The sequence below is a fragment of the Thamnophis elegans genome, chromosome 2, assembly GCF_009769535.1.
Source record: "Thamnophis elegans isolate rThaEle1 chromosome 2, rThaEle1.pri, whole genome shotgun sequence".
NCBI classification, from domain to species: domain Eukaryota; kingdom Metazoa; phylum Chordata; class Lepidosauria; order Squamata; family Colubridae; genus Thamnophis; species Thamnophis elegans.
In genome coordinates, this window is record NC_045542.1 from 533,556 (window position 1) to 551,141 (window position 17,586).

At 46.7% G+C, this 17,586-nt stretch overlaps 1 protein-coding gene across 1 annotated transcript in view; it reads right to left on the reverse strand.

Moving 5' to 3' along the window:
• Window positions 1-7,575: 7,575 nt before the first annotated feature.
• ILVBL (ilvB acetolactate synthase like) overlaps window positions 7,576-17,586 on the reverse strand; it is a 36,430-nt gene continuing 26,419 nt past the window's right edge. Inside the window, exons 8-16 of the mRNA XM_032209357.1 lie at window positions 17,352-17,449; window positions 16,997-17,133; window positions 16,709-16,843; window positions 16,411-16,525; window positions 16,098-16,267; window positions 15,207-15,277; window positions 15,004-15,075; window positions 11,683-11,788; window positions 7,576-8,907 (exon numbers count right to left, since the gene is read on the reverse strand). Coding sequence (XP_032065248.1) covers window positions 8,729-8,907; window positions 11,683-11,788; window positions 15,004-15,075; window positions 15,207-15,277; window positions 16,098-16,267; window positions 16,411-16,525; window positions 16,709-16,843; window positions 16,997-17,133; window positions 17,352-17,449 — 1,083 coding nt within the window. The 3' untranslated portion in view covers window positions 7,576-8,728. The remainder of the gene's footprint in view (window positions 8,908-11,682; window positions 11,789-15,003; window positions 15,076-15,206; window positions 15,278-16,097; window positions 16,268-16,410; window positions 16,526-16,708; window positions 16,844-16,996; window positions 17,134-17,351; window positions 17,450-17,586) is intronic.

Consider the following 17,586-nt stretch of genomic DNA (forward strand, 5'->3'; position numbering starts at 1 on the left):
CTCGGATGTGGAATATTCCTGCCGTGGGAATCCCCTTTCCCTGGTAGTCTAGGAGGGAGACCCGGACGGGGCGCAATTTGCTCTGGGGAACCCCGGGACAAAGGCGGGAAAACAGGGCCCAAGATAGGAGAGAACGGGAAGACCCGGAGTCCACCTCCATTCGACAAAGCTGACCTTCGAGACGGACGGCGGTGCTGATTTTGCGATCGCCGGCGGGAACGTGGGAAGCCTGGTAGACCACGCAGTCGGCGCTGGAGGGCTGGTAGGTTGAGTGGCAGTCCTCAGCTCGCCTCGCAGGACGTGGCTGTTGGCGGCGTTGCGGTGCCTGGCGCTGGTCGCTGGTCTGCATGAACGATGGGGCTGGCACGAGAGCCCGGCAGACCCTGGCGAGGTGTCCTTCTCCTCGGCAGCGGCGGCAGACGGCAGAACGGAACGGGCAGGATGTGCGGCTGTGGCGGCCGCCGCATCCGCGGCAAGGTGCGTTTGAGGCTGGCTGAGCTGGCGTCGGTGGTTGCTGGTGTGGCCTCCGCTTCGGCTGCGTCCTCATTTGTCCGACGGTTTCCTCCTCCTCGTCTTCAGCAGGAGAGAGGTCGTCGACGAGGTTCGTCTGGGTGGAAGGCCCCGCGGCGGTTTGCGCGGGGGTTTTCAGCTGGAGGCGTTCGATGTCGGCCGTGGATTGTTCGGAGAGCTCCGCTGCTCGCGCGGTCTCCACGGCTTGCACCAAGGTGATTTTGTGGTTCCGGAGCATTCGGCTGCGCAAATGCGCGTCGCGGACCCCGCATACAAACTGCTCTACGAGGTTCTCCTCCAGGTCTGCAAAATCGCACTGGGCGGCCACGGTGCGCAAAGCCTCTAGAAACTGGCTGATGGATTCGTTGGGCTTCTGCACTCGGCGGCGGAAGGTGAAACGGCGTGCGATCAGAGAGGGTGAGGGAGCGTAGTGGTTCCTCAGCCTGGACATCAGCTCGTCCCACCCGAGTTTGTAGGCTGGCCTCGGGGCGGCCAGGGCTCTCGCAGAGGCGAACATGGAAGGCTCACAGCAAGACAAGAAGAAACTGCATTTCTCCTCTTCGGTCTGTGCCTGGTTCCTTGATGCGATTAAATAGCACTCGAAACGCTCCATGAAGCCGTCCCATGATTCTCCGGCGGATCCAAATGGCGCGAAAGGAGGAAGCGCTGATGCCATCGTGGTGTGGAGCCAGAGAGGGGGGAGGAAGAGGGCGGAGAAAATTTTGCGTTCGCTGCCGGACGTTCGTGCTGATTCAGACGCGGTGGCAGCTGGCTTGTTCTACTCCGTGGTCGCGGGAATCGGGATCCCACCTTCGTCGCCAGTTTTGCATCTTGGAGCGAAGGGAAGGGACGCGACAAGCGGGTATGCAACAGCAACCTTTATTGAGAACAGAGTGACTACGATTCAACGTGGCGTGGTTCGCGCCAAACATTTATACCCCCGGGTTTGAACGAGGAGCCAATGGGGCGTCGATTAGCTCGACCAATCGGGGCGAGGATTGAACCGGCTCCGCCCGGGAACCAATCAGAAGGGGAGTCCTTTATCCCCGCGCTTGTATTTCCCGCGCTAGTATTCAACAGAGACTAGTATAGATCTATTTCAAGCTATTTAGCTCTCATCAGCTAGCCATAACCATATATATATATATATATATATATATATATATGTATACACACACACACACACACACACACACATATATATATATATATATATATATATATGTATACACACACACACACACACACACACACACACACATACATATATATATATATATATATATATATATATATATATATATTCTGAGGTTTTCGCGGGTGTTAGTATGTAGGTCTCTAGTTGTTCGGGTTTTCTCCCGCGTAGAATTGAAGATGTCTTGGTGACGTTTCGACGAATTCACATTCGTCATCTTCAGGCTGCTGCTGACTACTTCAGGTTTGGTGTTTCCAGGAGTAGTATATATATATATATATATATACATACATACATACATACATACATACATACATACATAGTCATTGTGCTTTTAAACCACCACCCCCTCAATCTAATTTTGGTTGAGCTGTAGACCTGATTACCATTCCCCGCTATTCTCATCATTATCTTTATGTAATTATACATCCTTACATGCCCCCAATTTGTGATTCTGTCTTTTTATCTCAATAGTTTCCCATTGTAGGTATATTCCTGTTCCCTCTCCATTTTTCCATATCTTGGGTTAGATTACCCTTAATTGTCTCTAGATGGCAATCCTTGCTGTTCAATGTTCATTACACTTCCCTTAATCTATTATATAGAATAAGAAGCGGTAAACATCTCACTTTATTCATCATCTTAAAGGTTCTATATACGTCCATATTTCATATATTTTGACCCATTCTTAGTTGTCCTTCTATTGTCATATTCAATCAATTTGCAACTCAGTTTAATTATCATGTATAAAAGTGGATCACAAACCTCTGCTTTGCAACCTCCCCATATCAGTTTCATATTTATCCATATTCCATATATATTAACCTTTATTTAGCTATCTTTCCATTATCATATTCAACCAGTTAGCAACTCCATTTTATTGCCCTTTTTAGGAATAAAGCCCTTATCTTAACTTTATATTTTCCCATATAATAGTTTCTAGTTATCTGATTTTTTCCTAGTAAGTCTTTTGTCCCACTTCTCTGTTCCTGTCTTCTCCCTTTTCTTTATTTTGACACATCCACACTCTTCAATTTTCCCCAAGTCACACTAGGCTTTTTTTCTTTGAATTTCTATTTATTCTTTCAAGGCAAGACTCCACCTATTGAGAATATCACAGAAGAGCACCTGTATAAACAACCTCCATGCTCATCGCACTATCCTTCCTTAGCCAAACAATGTGTCCTTGAAAGGAACAGCTTTTCTCCAAACACTCGTATGAAAATAAAAACAATGTTTCAAAACCTCTAGATGGCAGTGTTATTTCCCCACTTTCCCTGTTACTTTCAATCATAAAAAGTTAAAAAAAAATCCAAAGAGAAAAGGTACAATAAAACCTTAAAGAAAAAAATAGGAAAAAAAATGTCTTAGAGAATAAAAGTTAATTATGTCAATATATCCAGAAAAAAAAGGAAGGAAAAAAAATCAGTCCTGTTTAAAAAGTAAACTGCATTTGTAAAGTCCAGTTAAATTCCAATAATAAAAAGGGGAAAAAACCCTCAGTTTGACTTTGGCTTAAATTTGCTGCTTATTCTCTTCAGTCTTCACTTTTAATTTAAATTTTCATTATTTAGGGTGTTCTCTCAAATAAAAAAAACATTTTCACCAAGATGACGCACTCTCTCCTGCCCTTGCATTCTGGAGCTGTCAACAGTTTCAGCAGTCATTAATGGCTGCCTCGCAGTCGCCGGTAAAAGGGGCTTTTCCTGGATCACCAGAAACTTTGCGATGTCTCTGGGATCAACAGGATGCGCCCCTTCTTGTCACCGTCTTATATCATTATATTGTTGTAAATTTGTGTATTTTAATTCTTACGTGGGGATTGTCTGGGGGAGTGCATGGGTATGTATGATTCGGAGGACCTGCCGGGAGATGCGGGGGCCATGGGGGTGGTTGAGGGGTCCAGAGACACGGGAGAGGGTCGGGGTATTACGGTCGTAGCAGGGAGGGGCAGATATGGCGGGGACTTTAGGGCAGGCCATTACCGGGGAAGGAGGGTTCGCTACATTACAGAGATCCCTCCTTCCGGCCCTATGAGTCCCATTCCGAGACCAGATGGCGCAAGTAGTCAGGACCCTGGTCTCAGGCTGTTGTCGCTAAATGCCAGGTCTGTTGTACATAAAGCTCCTCTCGTCCGGGACTTAATTTTAGACGAGAGGGCAGACCTGGCATGTATTACTGAAACCTGGCTGGGCCCAGAGGGAGGAGTCCCCCTTGTAGAGCTGTGCCCAGAAGGATTTCAGGTGCTACACCAGCCGAGAGCCCAGGGAAGGGGTGGGGGTGTGGCCATTGTTATCCGGGAGTCGTTAGTTCCTCGTAGGGTCCCTGCTCCGGAGATTGTCGGGTGTGAGTCTCTGCTGATGAAGTTGGACCTCAAGGGTCAAGTGGGTCTGCTGTTAACGTACCTGCCTCCCAACAGCGTTGCAGCAGCCCTCCCCTCGCTCCTCGAGTCGGTAGCCGAGCTGGCAATTGAGTTCCCTAGGTTGATGGTCCTGGGGGACTTTAATTTGCCGTCGCTCGGTGAAAACTCTGATGGGGCGCAGGAGTTCATGGCTTCCATGACAGCCATGGGCTTGACCCAAGTAATTCGGGGCCCAACCCATTCAGCGGGGCACACGCTTGACCTCGTATTTCTCTCGGAGCAGTGGATTTGTGATCTTGGTCTGAGGGGGAACGACATCATACCCCTGTCGTGGTCAGACCACTTCCTACTGAGGCTCGACTTCCGGAGACCAAACCCCCACTGTAGGGAGGAGGAACCGACCAGGTGGTTCCGCCCCAGGCGACTTATGGAACCGTTAAGGTTCCAGACGGAGCTTGGGGTTATTCCTGACACTTTCGCCCACAGTCCGGTAGAGACTCTGGTTGCTGCGTGGCACTCGGCAGCATCGGAGGCCCTCGACCGGATTGCGCCACTACGGCCCCTCCGAGGCGGCGGATCCCGGAGACCTCCTTGGTTCACCGAGGAACTCCGGGAGATGAAGCGCCGGAGGAGATGCCTAGAGCACCGTTGGAGGTCCGATAAGTCCGAATCGAGCCGAGCAATGGTAACCACCTGCACCAAGGAATACACCAGGGCAATTAGGGCAGCGAAAAGATCTTACATAGCCACCTTGGTTGCGTCCGCTGAGTCCCGCCCAGCCGCCCTGTTTAGGATAACCCGCTCCCTACTGAATAAAAGGGAAGCGGGGGAACCCTTGCAGGGCAGAGCTGAGGATTATGCCCAATTCTTAGCGGACAAAATTGCTCGGTTTCGGTCGGACTTGGACTCCACCCCCGCAGTTCCAGCCGAGGCACAGGAGGATCAAGTAGAACATCTCTGGGTTGAGTTTCAGGACGTTGCCCCCGGGGATGTGGACAAGGCCATGAGGGCTGTAAGTACCTCCACCTGTGTACTGGATCCGTGTCCCTCATGGCTGGTTACTACCAGCAGTGAGGTGACACGAGGCTGGATCCAGGCGGTTGTTACCGCCTCTCTTCGGGAGGGGAACTTCCCCGCCGCACTGAAAGCGGCGGTGGTGAGACCCCTCCTGAAGAAACCATCTCTGGATCCAGCTGTTCTTAATAACTATCGCCCAGTATCCAACCTTCCCTTCCTGGGGAAGGTTGTTGAGAAGGTGGTGGCCTTCCAGCTCCAACGGTCCTTGGAGGAAGCAAACTATCTAGACCCCTTCCAGTCAGGCTTCAGACCCGGTTACAGCACAGAAACCGCTTTGGTCGCATTGACCGATGATCTCTGGAGAGCCAGAGATGGAGGACATTCCTCCATCCTGGTCCTCCTTGACCTCTCAGCGGCTTTCGATACCATCGACCATGGTATCCTTCTGCGACGACTGCGGGAGGTGGGAGTGGGAGGCACCGTGTTGCGGTGGTTCTCCTCCTACCTCTCGGACAGGTCGCAGTCGGTGTTAGTGGGGGGGCAGAGATCGTCCCCTAGGCCCCTAACTTATGGGGTGCCTCAGGGCTCGGTCTTATCGCCCCTACTATTCAACATCTACATGAAACCGCTGGGAGAGATCATCCGCAGGCACGGGATCAGATACCATCAATATGCGGACGATACTCAATTGTATTTGTCCCCCCCGTGCCAACTCAATGAAGCGGCAGACGTGATGAACCGAGGCCTTGAAGCCGTTATGGACTGGATGAGGGTTAACAAGCTTGTGCTCAACCCAGAAAAGACCGAGTGGCTGTTGTGCTTCCCTCCCAAAGATTCGATCAATATTCCATCACTCAGGCTGGGGGGTCAAATTTTATACCCCTCAGAGAGGGTTCGCAACTTGGGAGTCCTCCTGGATCCACAGCTATCGTTTGACCACCACTTGACGGCTGTGACCAGGGGGGCTTTCGCCCAGGTTCGCCTGGTGCGCCAGTTGCGACCCTACCTGAATCGGGAGGCTCTCACAACAGTCACCCGGGCCCTTGTGACCTCTAGGCTGGAATACTGCAATGTGCTCTACATGGGGCTGCCCTTGAAGAGCATCCGGCGACTTCAGCTAGTACAGAACGCGGCCGCGCGAGTGATTGTGGGTGCACCTCGGTTCACCCACATAACACCTATCCTCCGCGAGCTGCGCTGGCTACCTGTCGATCTCCGGATGCGCTTCAAGGTGCTACTAGTCACCCATAAAGCCCTACATGGTAGTGGATCTGGATACTTGAGAGACCGCCTTCTGCCAATTACCTCCCTGCGACCAATAAGATCACATAGATTAGGCCTCCTCCGTATTCCATCGGCCAGCCAGTGTCGGCTGGCAACTACAAGGAGGAGGGCCTTCTCAGTAGTAGCCCCGACCCTTTGGAACGAGCTCCCCGTGGAGATTCGTACCCTCTCCACCGTCCAGGCCTTCCGCACAGCCCTTAAGAACTGGCTAGCCCGTCAGGCCTGGGGACAAGGATAGTTGCCCCTCCCGAATGATGAATGTATGTTGCTGACTATTTTACCATATGTTTCTTTGTCAATGTTTGTTTTCCCCTCCCCTGATTTTGTGTGAGCCGCCCTGAGTCCCCTCAGGGAAAAGGGCGGCATACAAATATTAATAAAATCTCAAAAATCTCAAAGTCTTTACGGGACGGTTTAGGTCCAGATGGACTGTCCAGCGACCTGGATATTGGTGGCGATCTTGGAGCTCCAAGATCGCCCGACCGTTTCACTGCGATGTCAGCCCCCCCCCTTCCCCCCGGAAGAGCAATTTTCATCATGATTGCTAGATGCAACATGAAGATTTCCATAGCCAATAATTCTGACCAAAAATACTAAGTGATTAGAACTGGTATCCTGAACCCATTCACTGATATAACTTCAAAGAGTTATATTTGAAACCAAGGCAGACCCTCCCTCCCAAAAAAGTGGGGCAAAAGACATGAAGCTCATCCAGAAAGCTGCTTTGCTGAGCAGATTTCGTCTCAGCTGGTAAGGAAATAGTAAGTTTAAACTGCACTGTCCTCACAGTATGCTATGTGATTGTCCACAGAGCTCCAATCACCAACATCAATAAAATCATTGTAATAAAACATATATTGGGATGGAACTTGTACACACCAGGTATTCTAACAATTATTTTTTCCTAATATTCTGCCACCGGATGATCAACTTACTCACCTTCATAACAGCAATATTCGTATCTTGGTATGAAATAAAATAATATTCAGAAATAACAAAAACTGCAGTGAACAGTAGTCCTCTGAAACATCTTCACACATGTATGTATGTATGTATGTATGTATGTATGTATGTATGTATGTATGTATGTGTCAAGAGGTCATTCAGTTTATGGCAGAGTAGAATTAGAAATCAGAATTCTAACCTCAAATGACTAGAAGCCTCTAAGTGACAGCAACAGAAAAACACATACAAAAGTAAAAATGTGAATTTTATAAATGTGAATTTTAATCTTAATTATATTCAAAAAGTTGACATTTATTGCAACTCAATCAAGAACCACTTGGGATTAAGTTCCACTAAATTTAGAAGATGTGGTTTTCTGTAAATTTATTTCAGTGTTCATTTCAGAGCAAGCTATGCCTATCTGTATTGAAATAGTATACTTCTATAGAAAAATAAGTGAAGATTATTAAGTGGGTTTTATTTGATATCCAATTTGTATTGAATAAATTCCTTAAAGCACACTACAAAAATATATATAAATCATTAATAGAATCTGGGTAAACTACAAATATCTATCACATTATATATTAAATTATATCAATTGAGTAAGTTGTCAAAATACTTTGGGAATTAAGACCTAAAATTTCAAAATATGCAAAACACATATAACTAAAAATGTCTAACAAAATCAGTCAAATTTGGTCAAACTATAATTATTACACATTTTTTAAAAAAAACATTCAAAGATCATTATATTTACTCTTCCAGGTTTAATAAATAATCCAAAGGAGAAAATAAAACTGATTGATTTTGCTCATATAAGTTGCTTTGACAATTACATTTAATTTTTTCCAGCTAAACTTCAAAAAGTAATTTGACAAATTTTAAATTACAACTTTACTTCTAATATAGTTTGAATACATTGTTACACATTTGTATTATTTCTTATCACAAGGTATGTTGAGTATTCACTGATATTTGCATTCTATTCTATTGTTATTAATATACTCTCTAGTTTTTTATATTCTCCTGAGAAATAGATTTTTGCCACAATGTACAAGAAAATAATTAAATTTTCTCTTTACCCACCATGCTTTTTTCAGTAGACATAGACATTATTTCTGATTGACAGGTCAGGATTAGTCAACGAGGTTTGCCAAGATAAACATACCATGATAACGAAAAGGGAAGAGCCACCAAATTAAAGCGACTTTCACCAACAAAAACAGAAGCAAAATGGGACAACAGAAATAATAGATATTGACAGAGGGCCTCAAAGCTTACTAAGTGTTAACAATAGCTAGCAATTCTGACCCAACCCCTAGCTTAATGGCAATTCAACAGCCGGAGCCTCCATGCGAAGCAGTGGTTCTACTCTTTAGGTAACGCTCAGGTACTGCAGCCACAGCCACAGCCTACATAGAAATGGAGCCTTCACGGAAGGTCGTTTTCCCAATCAAGGCGTTGAGAAGGACGGGCTGCCCACTCCGGCATATGGATTGTGCTGTCCGGATGATGTCGTCCATTTGGTCCTCATTCTGGCGTGTGAGCAAAAAACCTTTCCCTCTTAAACCTTCCACCACCACATGGTAATCTGCAAAGCAAAAAATCATCACTCATCAACATGGGAGAAAGCTTTATGCCAATCCTACAGGGAACCTTCTCTCTACAAACTTAGACTGGGAACCAAGTTGGCAACCCCCCCCCCCCCCCCTTAACAAGCTTTGCTACTGCAGGTCAGCTTTAAGTATCTACCCACAACAACGTCATAACATCTAACTTTTATTAGAAGTTTTGCGCATTGCATAAAGAAAGGGGTGGAGAAAGGAATTGTGCATGGTGATACAATACATTACATACGGGAGGGTGAGGAAGCCGGATGCAGGGAGTCCTCACTTATTTTATTTTTTATTTCCTTTATTTGTATGCCGCCCTTTTCCCTGGGGGGACTCAGGGCGGCTCACAATTCAAAAAGGGAGGGGGGAAAGACAAACAGTATTCCAATATGGAAATAATACAACATATTAAAAGAGAGCACAACAGTCACACAATTCGGGTGGGGTTGGAATCTTAACCCCAGGCCAGCCGGGACAGCCAGATCTTCAAAGCGGCGCGGAAGGATTGGAGGGTGGTGAGGGTCCGAATCTCCACGGGGAGTTCATTCCAGAGGGTCGGAGCAGCCACCGAGAAGGCTCTCCTCCGGGTAGTTGCCAGTTTGCACTGGCTAGTAGATGGAATTCGGAGGAGGCCTAATCGATGCAATCGTATCGGTCTAGTGGAGGTAATTGGCAGTAGGCGGTCTCTCAAATACCCAGGCCCACTACCATGAAGGGCTTTATAGGTGATAAGTAGCACCTTGAAGCGCACCCGGAGATCGACAGGCAGCCAGTGCAGCTCGCGGAGGATAGGTGTAACGTGGGTGAAGCGAGGTGCACCCACAATCGCTCGCGCGGCCGCATTCTGGACTAGCTGAAGTCGCCGAATGCTCTTCAAGGGCAGCCCCATGTAGAGCACATTGCAGTATTCCAGCCTAGAGGTCACAAGGGCACGAGTGACTGTTGTGAGGGCCTCCCGGTTCAGGTAGGGACGCAACTGGTGTACCAGGCGAACCTGGGCAAATGCCCCCCTGGTCACAGCTGACAAATGATGTTCGAAGGTCAGCTGTGGGTCCAGGAGGACTCCCAAGTTGCGAACCCTGTCTGAGGGGCATATAATTTGACCCCCCAGCCTGAGAGATGGAACACTTGGCCAATTCGCGGGAGGGAAACACAGCAGCCACTCGGTCTTTTCTGGATTGAGCACAAGCTTGTTGACCCCCATCCAGTCTTTAACAGCCTCCAGACCCTGGCTCATCACATCCATCGCTTCGTTGAGTTGGCACAGGGCGGACAGATACAACTGGGTATCGTCCGCATATTGGTGGTATTTTATCCCGTGCCGTCGAATGATCTCACCCAGCGGTTTCATGTAGATGTTAAAAAGTAAGGGGGCAGGACCGAACCCTGCGGCACCCCATATGTTAGGGGCCTAGGGGTCGATCTCTGCTCCCCAACTAACACCGACTGCGACCTGCCCGAGAGGTAGGAGGAGAACCACTGTAGAACAGTGCCTCCCACCCCCACCTCCCGCAGTCGTCGCAGAAGGATACCATGGTCGATGGTATCAAAAGCCGCTGAGAGGTCAAGGAGAACCAGGATGGACGGATGGCCTCCATCCCTGGCTCTCCAAAGATCATCGGTCAACGCGACCAAAGCGGTTTCTGTGCTGCAGCCAGGTCTGAAGCCCGACTGGAAAGGATCGAGATAACTTATTGGCTGCCTCGATCAGTGATCAAAGTTTTGATGGTATGGAACACAGCTTTGAAACCAATCCTCCTATTTACAATCCCTTGCAGCTGCTTGTGTTCGTGTGATTACCATCCACGTGCATTGCAACTGGTACACATTTACAACTGTTAGGATTGCCATCCGCTTGCAACAAGCAGAGCTAACAGGCCACGGAAATTGTAAGTTATGATCACGTATAATGTTTTTGCTTAATACCCCAATGGAAAGTGACATCAGAAGCCCATTATGGTCATGTGAGCTTCCACTTAGTGACTGCAACATTTAGCAACATAATTCCTTTTCCCAAATTTGGTCGCTAAGCAAGGATTAACTGCATCAGATTCAGTTGTTACTGAATAAACAAGCTTTATAAGTATTGTTTATAAATTATAAATGATAAATTTACAATTTATAAATAATGCAAATTATTTACCTGTAAATACTCTAAATAAGGATGTACAGATTCTCTATATTATAGGATGGAAAGCAGAAGCTTAACCTTTGTAGGTGCTTAGAGACTTTTATTAACTTGGACAAAATACACGGCATACGTGAAACCAGCCTGGGAATCTGAGATCCTGATATTCATTCTAGTTTTGATCCAACAGATGATCAGCTCCATTTGAAATCAGGTGGGAAATTTGTGATAGAAGCAGGATTTGTTTCAAACCAAGAGGCCGAACTAAACAGCAATAGCACTTAGACTTATATACCGCTTTAAGTGCTGTACAGCCCTCTCTAAGCGGTTTACAGAGTCAGCATATTGCCCCCAACAATTTGGGTCCTCATTTTACCCACCTCAGAAGTATGGAAGGCTGAGTCACCCTTGAGCCTGGTGGGATTTGAACTCCCAAATTGCAGTCAACCAGCAGCCGGCAGTCAGCAGAAGTAGCCTGCAGTACTGAACTGTGCCACTGCGCCACCACGGCTCTTTTGCTATTCTTTTGTTGGTCCTTCCTGAGAGCCCAGGCTCTTTTGCCTTCACACTACCTGTGTTTCTAGGTGGTATAAGGCACATGAGATTATGCAGGCTATTAACTCACCTAAGTAATCCAAAGCGCAAGCGACGTTGCTGCCCAACAAGGGCACTTGCTCCCTGGAAATCTGAGTCCAGCAGGCATCGTTCCCCACAAGGGCAATGACGGGTATCTAAGGGAGCGGAATAACCATGTTAAAAAGAGATTAAGGGAGGAAGCCATTATTAGGTAACCTAATCCCACACATGCGCAAATGGGGCTCTGCCCGCTCAGCATCTTACATGGCCCAGTTTCCAATGGCCCATGGACCAGTAGCAGCCGTGAACCAGGACGTGGGGGCCTCTGCTCCACTCTACAATTGGTTTTATTTTATTATAACTGTCCCCAATCCTGAAAAACTCTTGGGAGCTTACAACAAAATGCCAAGGAAAATATTAAAATTAAACTCAAAACCCAAAGAAAGTGCGGTCTGCCAATCAGCAGAAGATAAGGTGTACTGGAATTATCCAGATTTAACTTGTTGGCAGAAAGTAAGTAAGGTGGGAGCCTCGCAGACCTCTGGAAGGAGAGAGCTCTGCAAAGTGGAGAAATGTCTCCTGTCTTGTTCACATCCCTTACACCTCTTGAGAAGAGGAGACTCTCGGCAGGTCCTCCCGAGACGACCATGCCAGAAAGGAGGATTCCGTTCCGGAAAGACATTCCTTGATGTATCCTAGTGTTGTTTCTACGTATGATTTTAAAGCTAACGATTCTTGTGTTTTCTGTTGAGGCTGTTGGTCTTTTGGTTTACTCAGGATGTTGTGGAGGATTTTAGTTGATTTGTATGCTATGCTGATGGCATGTGATTATAACAACCTAGTCTGTTGACTCAGCAGCCCAGAAGGAAAAACAGGAGTTATCTATGACATGCAGTATAACAACTGCAGCAGCCACTACATAGGACAAACACCCAGAGGACTAGCGGAACGCATCCATGAAATCATACATCAATCAGAAGACATGATGTAAGTTCTTTAATTTCTCAATTAAAGACTTAATTGTTAGACTTAACCATAGTTTAAAGTGGGAAACCATGACCATCTTAGATCAAGCCTAAAAATGCTAAGGAATTCCTGGAAGCCAGGCACTCCGACTAATCAGTCATCAATGGACACGCAGAGATAAACAACATCTACAGAATGTGTGAAAGAGACAATCAGCAGCCACAAAAGAAACAAAAAGACCAAAACACTACCAGCAATCAACAGTCAGATGAGCAGAACAATCAACTACACAATATACCAACCAAGTAACTGCCAAGCAAGCTAACAATAAACGCCCAACCAAAGGACCAAGAGGACCAACACCAACACTGACAGGGACATCCTAGCAGGTGCCTTATTGAGGCTTCCACAATATAACAGCAAGTAGAAAGAGGCAGTAAATTCCACCATCCCCTCCATCCAGACAGCAGCCTCAGCTTTCACAAGAACCCAACAAATCCATGGCTCATGGCTGAAGACTTGAAGCGGGCCTTGAAAAACCACCCAAGTGGGCAATGAATGGTTTGAGTTGCACAAGACAAAAATCACTGCATGGCATGAATTAGGGTGGGTGGAGGCCCAACTATACGTCCCATTAACTCAGAAAATAATGGTCCTAACAACAAAGCCGTGACTCAAAACAAGGGGAAACTTTGGGTTTGTAAAAAAAAAAAGGCTGCATCCAACCAAATGTCGATTTTGGTGGCCCAGCATGGAAAAGGACATAGAGAAACACATGGCAAGTTGCCCTGGATGTGCGGCAGCGAAAAGTTACCTGGGAAAACTCCCAGGCTTGCTGCAACCTGTGGCTGACCCCTCATCCCCATGGAAAAGATCTCCATGGATTTCACCGTCAAACTGCCCGAGAGCTCTGGCAACGGAGGGATCTGGGTTTTGAGCGACCTCTTCTCCAAAGACGCCCATTTCATAGCAGGCCCAAAAGTCTCCTTAGCCCTAACTCTAGCCATGCTTTCTCTGCAGCATGTTTACGGGCTGCCTGGGGCACTGGAGGGCCAGAGAATTTCAGGGGGTCCAGTTCACTTCCAAGTTCTGGCAAGTATTTTTAAAGTTGTCTCATCAAACCCCAGACAAACAGGGTGTGTAAGAGAACTAACGGGGTCCTTATTGCTATATTAATTATCAACAGAATGAATGAGCAAACCTCCTGCAATTCACTGAGGTTGCCTATAACAATGCGGGGCTCACCCCTTCTAAATAGCTACTGGCCAGGAATTGGCTCTCATACTAGAACTTCCTCAACAATCCCCCCCCCCCCCCCACGCCTTGCTAGCTGAGTGGATGAAAACCCTGCAGAACCCCTGGCCTCTGGTGCATAAAGCATTGGCACATGCCAGGGAGGAATATAAGAAGTATGCAGACGAAAAGAGATCCCCACAAAAGGCATTCAAAGTGGGGGATAAGGTCTACCAAGTTCTTATACGTCGGCCCTTTCCTCATTACCCGCTTCATCAATCCAGTGACTGTGGAATCAAAACTATCTAAAAATCTCTGGTGGCTCCACCCAGTTTTCCATTGTAATTTACTAAAACCTGCCGTCAACTCTCCTCTGCACCAAACAGCAAATCTCCTCTTCCACCCATTTGGATTGGGGGGGAACACTTTGAAGTTAAAGAAATCCTGGATCCCCATGTGCAGAGGGAAACCCTCCAATATTTAATCCTCGTTTCTTTCTGCCCAGGTTTAGCCACATTCCAGGAGGGGCAGAATGTCAGGCCTGCCATCCCGTTGCACCGACCCTGCTTATTGGATACTTATCTATGTCCATGGGGGGCTGGGACCCGAAGGGAACATTAACTATGTTTTGGGCATGAAACGCCAGATTCAGCTTGCTACACTGCAACCACTTGACTTTAGCAGAGCATACTTTCACTAGCCATGAGTCAGAGAGTCTTTTTTTTCTAAACGATCAAGTTGGGATGGTTGACACACCAGGAAATCACCTACCAGCTTTGCATGGAAAGACTCTGCACATGGCCAGAAACAGCATGAAATCATCCACCAGGCTTTGGGGGGGCGGGGACACTCTGCTCAATGGGTGTTTGGGCGGGAGCCAACCCTCTGCCACTGACAAGCGCATTTGCTTCCCTTATTGGCGCTGTCCTGCCAATCATTGTCCCCCTGACAGCCTGCTCCCTTGCCACTCACCCAGCTCTCCATCCAGCACCCACAGCAAGTTGTCCCCACAGCTAATTTCCAGTGTTGAGTTGTCACGCATTGAGACGGCAACAGGAAGTTGGCAGAGGGGACTTGGCGGTGGGGAGAAGGCTTTCCACATCTGAACGCGCCAAGCTAGCGGTGTCAAGTCACCCTAGACCTCCTAGAAACTGGGCAAGCTCATAGTTACCCTGTGTCGCACAAAAGTATCAAATTCCATGACACTGAATCCAAGAGAGCCGTCTCCATATAAGATCCAAACCTGTTAACAATGGGGAAAAAAAGATGGCAGACTTAGCACTGGAGAAAGATGCTGCAAAATAGATTTAGCCTCTTATTTGCTTTTCCGTGGCTTCGCTTCCACACTTAAGCTTCCCTCTACAATATACTAACCTCCGATTCTGGCCTGCAGAGCTTGGCTCCTAAGGCGAATCCACCCCCAACTCCCAAAGTCCCAAAAGCCCCTGCAAGGAGGTGAAAGAAAGAAATCACGATTAAAGAAACTCCGCAGGTTGTGTGTACTTAATTCCCAAATAGTAATTCCTTGGCTTCCTAAAAAGAAGCGCATTTCATCTGCTTATCATTGTTTACTACAAACTGTATCTGTTTTTCAGCTTTGTTAACATCTGTCAGGATTGGTATGTTACACAGAACACAGAAAGGAAGGATACATATAGATTAAAACAAATCAACAAACTAATTCATGCCTCTGTAAAGGACAAGATGCATTCTGGAGTTTATTCTTTGTACTAAAAGCCTGTTTTACCCACAGTTTAGTCAAGACATACATTAATTACTAATTAAGGAAATATACTTCCTGAACCGGTAAAAATATGATGAAAGATATGGAGAATAATAATAGAATTGTACAATTGTTTAGGATTGTTGAATAAAGTTTATTTTTATACTACTCCCATTATTCAGACTAAAAATAATTTGAGGGCGGCTGATTATGTATTGACACTCTAGTGTAATGTTTCTGCTCTCTCTTGCGTGGTCTGTTTCTTTGGTCCACCTGGCAATGCAGCAAAGACAAAGAGCCCAAACTTCATCTGAGACTGAGATCCGGGGGATAAACACCGCTGTGGATTGGGGGTTTTTACTGAGTGAGAATTGGATGCACGTTTGCAAACTAAAAATATATTTCTGGATATTGTCTAGGATGGAGCATTTCTCCAGTTTCAAAGGCAGTTGAATACAAAGTGGAAGGCTGTGTTATGTAGTATCAATCCATTCTACACCCATGAAAAACAATGAGGTCTAGACTACTGCTTTAGCTCCTACCTGGATCCAGCCAAGATAGTGGCCCCCTCGGCTTTATAAAATAGGCCGCACTTGCTACAAAATCACCTCCATCGGCAACCAGTACACTGTCTTCGTGAAGCAAGTAATCCACACGATGCAAGAGCTTCAGTGGGTTAAGATGCTGTTCTGTCGGTTCTTCTGCATTCTCTCTGAAGATGATAAATTGATTTGAGACATGCAAGGAGATAGCGATACTTTCTATATAGCAAAATATTTAAGGGTAGAGCAATAAGTATCTGCAAAAGCCTTGCACTACACAGGGACACATACAAAGAATGCCATTTATTATTACCTGTTTGTTTTCTCCTTCTTCTCATCAGCCTCCTTCAGGCTCATCACCCAGTCCTGAGGGCATGAATAGCCTTTCAGCTTTTGGTTTAAGCATACAAAGAACGATGCAGCATCCCCTGTGTAAAGCATAATTGAAGGTGGTATGAACCCTCTTCCAACGATCCTCTTCCTCTGGTCACTACTATGAACAATGCATGCATTAAGCATCATCTTTTTATTGGTCTCCTTTCCCACCATACCAAATCCCTAAGAAGTGTTGCTCATATCTCTCTTATTGTTGCCTTGAACAAGATCCTCACCTTTTATGGCTATATTTGGTGTCCAGTGAAAGCGTGCATTTTTAAACAGTTGCTCCTGATTCCTGTTAACAGCAATGATTTTGCTGTGCTTACTCAAGATGCGTCCATATGACAGGCGAAAATCACAGACGGTGCCTGAAAAGGACAACAGAAGACATAAACGGAAAACAATTGTTGGACAATCATCATATATGCTAACAAAAACATCTGCTAACCTCCCAATTCCCCAATGTTTTTCCGAAGGTCCTTTTCAGCAAAAGGCCAGTATAAAACTCTCAGCTGAGCTACCTGCCAGAATAACCAGATCTGCCTCCTTGAGAGCCTCACGCCGGTTGTGACGAATGTGCATTGGGCTGTTCTTTCCCAGCAGGCCACGGGCCATGCCTCCCAGGAAACATGGGATCCCAAGTTCTTCTAAAGCTTCTCTGTAAGAATATGCAGCAGGAGGAAAAGTTCAGATCTCTTGGTTATCTCTTCTCCCTTCTGTCTACTCATCTGAACACATGCTCATCACCGACCATGTGGTTTCTCTTTCCCATCAATGGATTAATTCTATTGAGCAAGGACATTGGGCCTCAGAGTCAGTGGCAGCCTCGTAGTACATCAATAGGGATCTCGGTCCAGGGCAAGCAGCATATCTCACCTAAGCTTATTCGCTGGGATTGGAGGGAGGGTCACTTGGCTGCCAAGTAGTATAACTGGCTTCTTAGCCCTGCTGATCAGCTCCACGCACTGCTGCACCTGCACAGAGGTACGTCCAGAAAAAATGGTTCACAGCAAAAGTCGATGCTTTAGAGTAGCAACCTAACCAGCGTTAATTATGGGGATGCCGTGATGCATAATGGGGGCAACGAAGGTGATAATAGTCCAGGGCTTTA